The sequence below is a fragment of the Clavelina lepadiformis genome, chromosome 1 (genome assembly GCF_947623445.1).
Source record: "Clavelina lepadiformis chromosome 1, kaClaLepa1.1, whole genome shotgun sequence".
NCBI lineage: Eukaryota > Metazoa > Chordata > Ascidiacea > Aplousobranchia > Clavelinidae > Clavelina > Clavelina lepadiformis.
In genome coordinates, this window is record NC_135240.1 from 20667940 (window position 1) to 20672409 (window position 4470).

Genomic DNA, 4470 nt, shown 5'->3' on the forward strand with positions numbered 1-4470 from the left:
TTCAATAAAATCTGTTTATTTATTAGAACGAGATCTCGTTTAAAAATTTTCAAGTCATAACTAAACACAGTAAAAACAAAAATAAAAATCGACTTTTGATATTTCTTGCTTAAGAAAGTACCGCTTTTTACAGTGCATCAAATATCTTTGAAGAAAGTTTCAAAGGCAATTGGGGCAACTTTCCAGCTAAACGACAAATCAAGATTGCTATGAACCGAAACAAGTTTAAACCTACTTTTAAATCACAGTGCTCAGGTGGAAGGGCCAAATATGTTTATTGGAAAGCGAAGACATGAAGTTATGTCGCAACTTATAGGATAAGACTGACATGATTACATACATAAACCAATTCATGTTCATCGATAATGGCTGCTCAATTTTTCAAAGAAAAAGCTTTTGTGCATATAGTTTGCGCTTAGTCGGTCACAACATTGACCGCTTACCCATCATCAAAGTTTATGACTACACAAGAATAAATTTGGGTTTTATTTTTTAACATCATGCTGGGATTCTTTGTGACGTCTCAAGTCTACTTTTCTCTGAAAGGCACGATCACAGCAGTCGCAGGCAAAAGGCTTGTAACCAGTGTGCTTGCGCATGTGGGTAATCAAATTGGAACTTTGACTGAAGGCTTTTCCACAGATTCGGCACTTGTGTGGCTTTTCTCCTAATATAAAGTATATTTAAACGGTAAGTAGTGAACCAAAAACCTAAACAGCGTTTGCCACAAAGGAGAAATTCGAGAGAATGGGCATGGATTTTATCTTCGAACAAAAGCGGTTTCGCCAAGTTTTTAGCAAGTAATAACTATAGACCACCTCTTTTTATACAAACCTGTATGGATAAATGTATGTTTTTTCATGTCCGACTTTTGATGGAAGCGCTTTCCACAATAAGGACACGGAAACGGTCTCGTATCGCTGTGTATTAGAAGATGCGTTGAAAGTGTTGACGACCTTTTAAATGTCTTGTGGCAAATTTGACATTCAAAAACCTATGAAAAATCTGAATTAACAAGGGAATACTTATCGTTTACTTTAGACCGTTTAATAGCTGAAGACCAACGTAAATTGATAAACACAAGAAACCAGTGAACTTAATGGATGTAGCATACAAATGCATCTGCCTATTTTTACTTTTTCTTTTCCGTGAGCCATTTTGTGCTGGCCCAATGACACTGCATGTCCAAAACTTTTGTTGCAGACGTCACAGCTATAACTTCGTTCCTCACAATGAGCTCGCCTGGCATGAATCTTTCAATAAGAATAAGATAAAGCTTTGTTGTAAGTTTCGTTCAAGTAGTTTAAGGTTAATTTAAAATTTGCCTATATTTAAACGAAGTTGTAAAAAAGTTAATGCAAATCGGCAAACAGATAGAAATTAATCATACTAAATCCGTAGAATGTCTTTAGTATAATTCCAAATACAAAGCGCTTCCAGTTGTTACCTGTAAGCCGTGAAGGCTAGAGAACTCCTTGTTACACTGAGGGCACTTAAAGGAGGGTACGGCCGAAAGCATCTCCGGCCTCGGAAAAGAAAATGGCGTGAACCCGTTGCAAGAAAAAAGCGGACTGGGAAGGGCAAAACTTTGTAGTGCGGGTTTAGCTGCAGCTTGAAGTTTGAGCTGTTCACGAAAAGTTTCCAAAAAATTGGTGTCAAATTGGTTTGAGTCTTCCAGTAGTGCTCCCGATGACGTGGGTACAGATTTCAAAAGCGTCGAAAACCCTGGACACAGTTTTGATCAAGTTACTATACCAATTCATACAACATACGAAATAGCTGTGGATTTTATATCTCTGTTTTCACTTTATAAAACGAATATTCGTCTCATCGCTGCTTTAATTTTCATGATAGATATAACGGAAGATATGTACCAGAATAGAAGGGAAATGATCGCAGGAATGAGGTCACATTTCTTGCTCGAGCTGTTTGTTGAAAAGCATTCACATTTCGGTTATCCTCTGCAAAATGCGTCAAGCTAGATGTTACAACCCCTGCTTTAAGCTAAATTTTATAAACCGTCTCAGGAGGTTTTCGTCATAACAGCAAAGAAACACTAAAATGCTCTGCGGTTCTTTATCCGCTTCCTAATTTAATGCGATGCTTTACCTTTTAGAAAGAGTTTGCTTTCGCTTTGTACCAGCATTTGTTGATGCAATTGCGTCTGGGCTTGGAACCAAGTCGGCAAACGAAACATTTGAGATTTTGCTATATTATCCAAACAAATTAATTAATTAATAACATTCCATAAGCAGTTTAAATTTTTGGCAAGAAAAAGAAGCAAACGCAATTCGAAACTCATTATTGACCAGAAAACCCTCGTTTTCATATAAGGAATTTTTCAAACAGGTGTCTGCTTAGTGCTCACCTATAAAACGCTGCAATGCGTCATTGTTCCAATCTGGCACAGTGAAAGAGCATGATTCAGAAGAATGGGTTGTGGATTGATAGTCTGGTGATGATGGCTTGCTACCTGTAAACATACAGAATCAAATTTATTTTATATGAACCTCGCAAGAATGTATAATCGAAAAAGTAACGTTCAATTAACTGATACCATGGCAGAAACGCATACAAAAACTTGTCATTACTGACGGTATCTTATGCTGATATCAAGACCATAAACCATAAACCATTCAGTATTAATGCAATTACCAGTTGCACCGTCCGAGTTTAGAGCATCCACGGGGGGTCTCCATAAATCTCGGGGTGACGTAGCAGAGTCGGAAACTGTTGTGACAGAACTAGAATCTTCCCTGCAGCCGTTTTCGCATGCCGTTGTATTCACCGCTCTATCACGAGCGGAAGTCTGATATTTTACTTCCATCGACAGAAAACCCATATCTGATACAGCATATTGAAAAGTTATTAAGTAAACAAGTTCATTAATTGCTGAGATATTTATGTTAAAATCCGAACTATTGCAATATACTAACTTACTTGCGTTCTGCCGTTAAATAATTTGTTTATACCCATTACTGCCTACCTTGTGCGAACATACAGTATATACTGAGAATATCCCAAAATACGAGCGTAGGTTCTAGAACTACGTATATGCAAAACACCTTTCTAGGTTACCTGCTTTAAAAAATTTTCTTTGCTTTTCTTTAGGCCCCGATAAGTTGTTGCAGCAGGCTTGGCTGAAATCTTTGTTATGCACAGTTCGCCAAGTATGATTCGCCTCGGAAATCTTTGAACTCGAACCTTCTTCTGTAACGTGACACTTGGATTGTGCCAGTAAGGTAATATTGCTCAAGTTATGCGGCTTTTCTTCTGCCTGATTCAATACAAGGATTCCGTCGTTTCCACTCTGATTCACTTTGGTTAAATTTTTTTCAAGATTTTTCAAGTTTTCAACAAGCTTTTGGTGAGTCGAAGTTGATAAATTTAATTGCGCCTTGTCTGCCGTTTTCGTTGACAGGCAAAGTGGCTGAGTTTGTATATCTAGATCTACGGATGGTGCTATTTGCGTCCTTAACATTTTGTTTTCACAGTTTCCTGTAAAACAGAAGCTTTTCAAAATTATTTGACTTCAAACCGCATAAATAAAAAATCATCTGCGCTCCGTAAGCAAACCCAAGCTATGGCGAAGAATTTTCTCTCGTATTTGGCATTTCAAGCAGTCTGCGGGTTTTCTCATCACACGTTGAGTTACCGTGAATCGAAAAAATATTTTCCTTACCTGCTAATATAAAACTTTTCTGGGTAGGAAAGCGAAGAAGGCTCCACTCAATTTGCCCACGTGAGCCTCTTTAATTATTAATTTAATAATGTTTGTATTGCTCTATAACTGCGTTTAATGAAACAAGGTCGATGTTATCACCGTGTATGCGCTGTGAGAGATGTGAAAATTGACCTCGCCATTTAGAAGGCTTAACTATAGGAGATTATTTTACCCCTTTCTCTAAAATTCTGTTGTTTTTGTAAGAAAAAACAAAAATTTTAAATATTCCTAATCAACAAAAATATCGTAAATACCATTTTCAAAAAAATCAAATTCATTTTAAAGATTTCCTGTTAAAAATACAGAACAGAAGAAAAAGATCATTTGCAACAATCACGCTAGAATCACCTGCGACGATTAAGTGCTGGGCTCGCTGGCTTATTTCTTGTCTTTATACCAGCGAAGAAGGAAATTTATTTTCTGTTTCCATCTTAATGCTTTACATAGAATTAGCATCTATTTCCTGCGCTTGCTGCACTTTGTGATTAGCAGCGCGTGCTTACCGCTTCATCGTAAAGAAACGATTTCCTGATTTCGTTTATTCGACACCTCTGCTTTTCCAAAAACTGCTTCGGTTTTAGCGGTGCAAAGAAGCCCTGTATTGGTGAAAGATGACACAAACTGATAATAATTCGTAAAACGTATCTTACAACACATACTGATAACACAGTATTTCTTAATTCTACATTTGGTATCAATGGAATCAGTATGGTTTTGTAAAAGTTGTTGTTTTTAAGTGGGATATT

At 37.0% G+C, this 4470-nt stretch overlaps 1 protein-coding gene across 1 annotated transcript; it reads right to left on the reverse strand.

Annotated features, from left to right (window-relative positions):
• Nucleotides 1-4069, reverse strand: LOC143471148 (uncharacterized). The gene is made up of 10 exons (XM_076969529.1): nt 3683-4069; nt 3079-3498; nt 2656-2844; nt 2369-2473; nt 2110-2208; nt 1875-1961; nt 1448-1725; nt 1137-1253; nt 835-994; nt 1-667 (listed from the first exon to the last, which is right to left on the reverse strand). Exons 2-10 carry the CDS (start codon nt 3479-3481, stop codon nt 486-488), a joined length of 1620 nt encoding a protein of 539 aa, XP_076825644.1. The 5' UTR covers nt 3482-3498; nt 3683-4069; the 3' UTR covers nt 1-485.
• Between the last annotated feature and the right edge of the window lie 401 nt (nt 4070-4470).

Excerpts from the sequence above, each read along its gene's own strand:
- LOC143471148 (XM_076969529.1), bottom strand. The coding sequence starts at position 3,481 with ATGTTAAGGACGCAAATAGCACCATCCGTAGATCTAGATATACAAACT. Across the intron at positions 2,845-3,078 it reads AAGAAAATTTTTTAAAGCAG|ATATGGGTTTTCTGTCGATG; the intron begins GTAACCTAGAAA and ends ATGCTGTATCAG. Across the intron at positions 668-834 it reads ACATACATTTATCCATACAG|GAGAAAAGCCACACAAGTGC; the intron begins GTTTGTATAAAA and ends ACTTTATATTAG.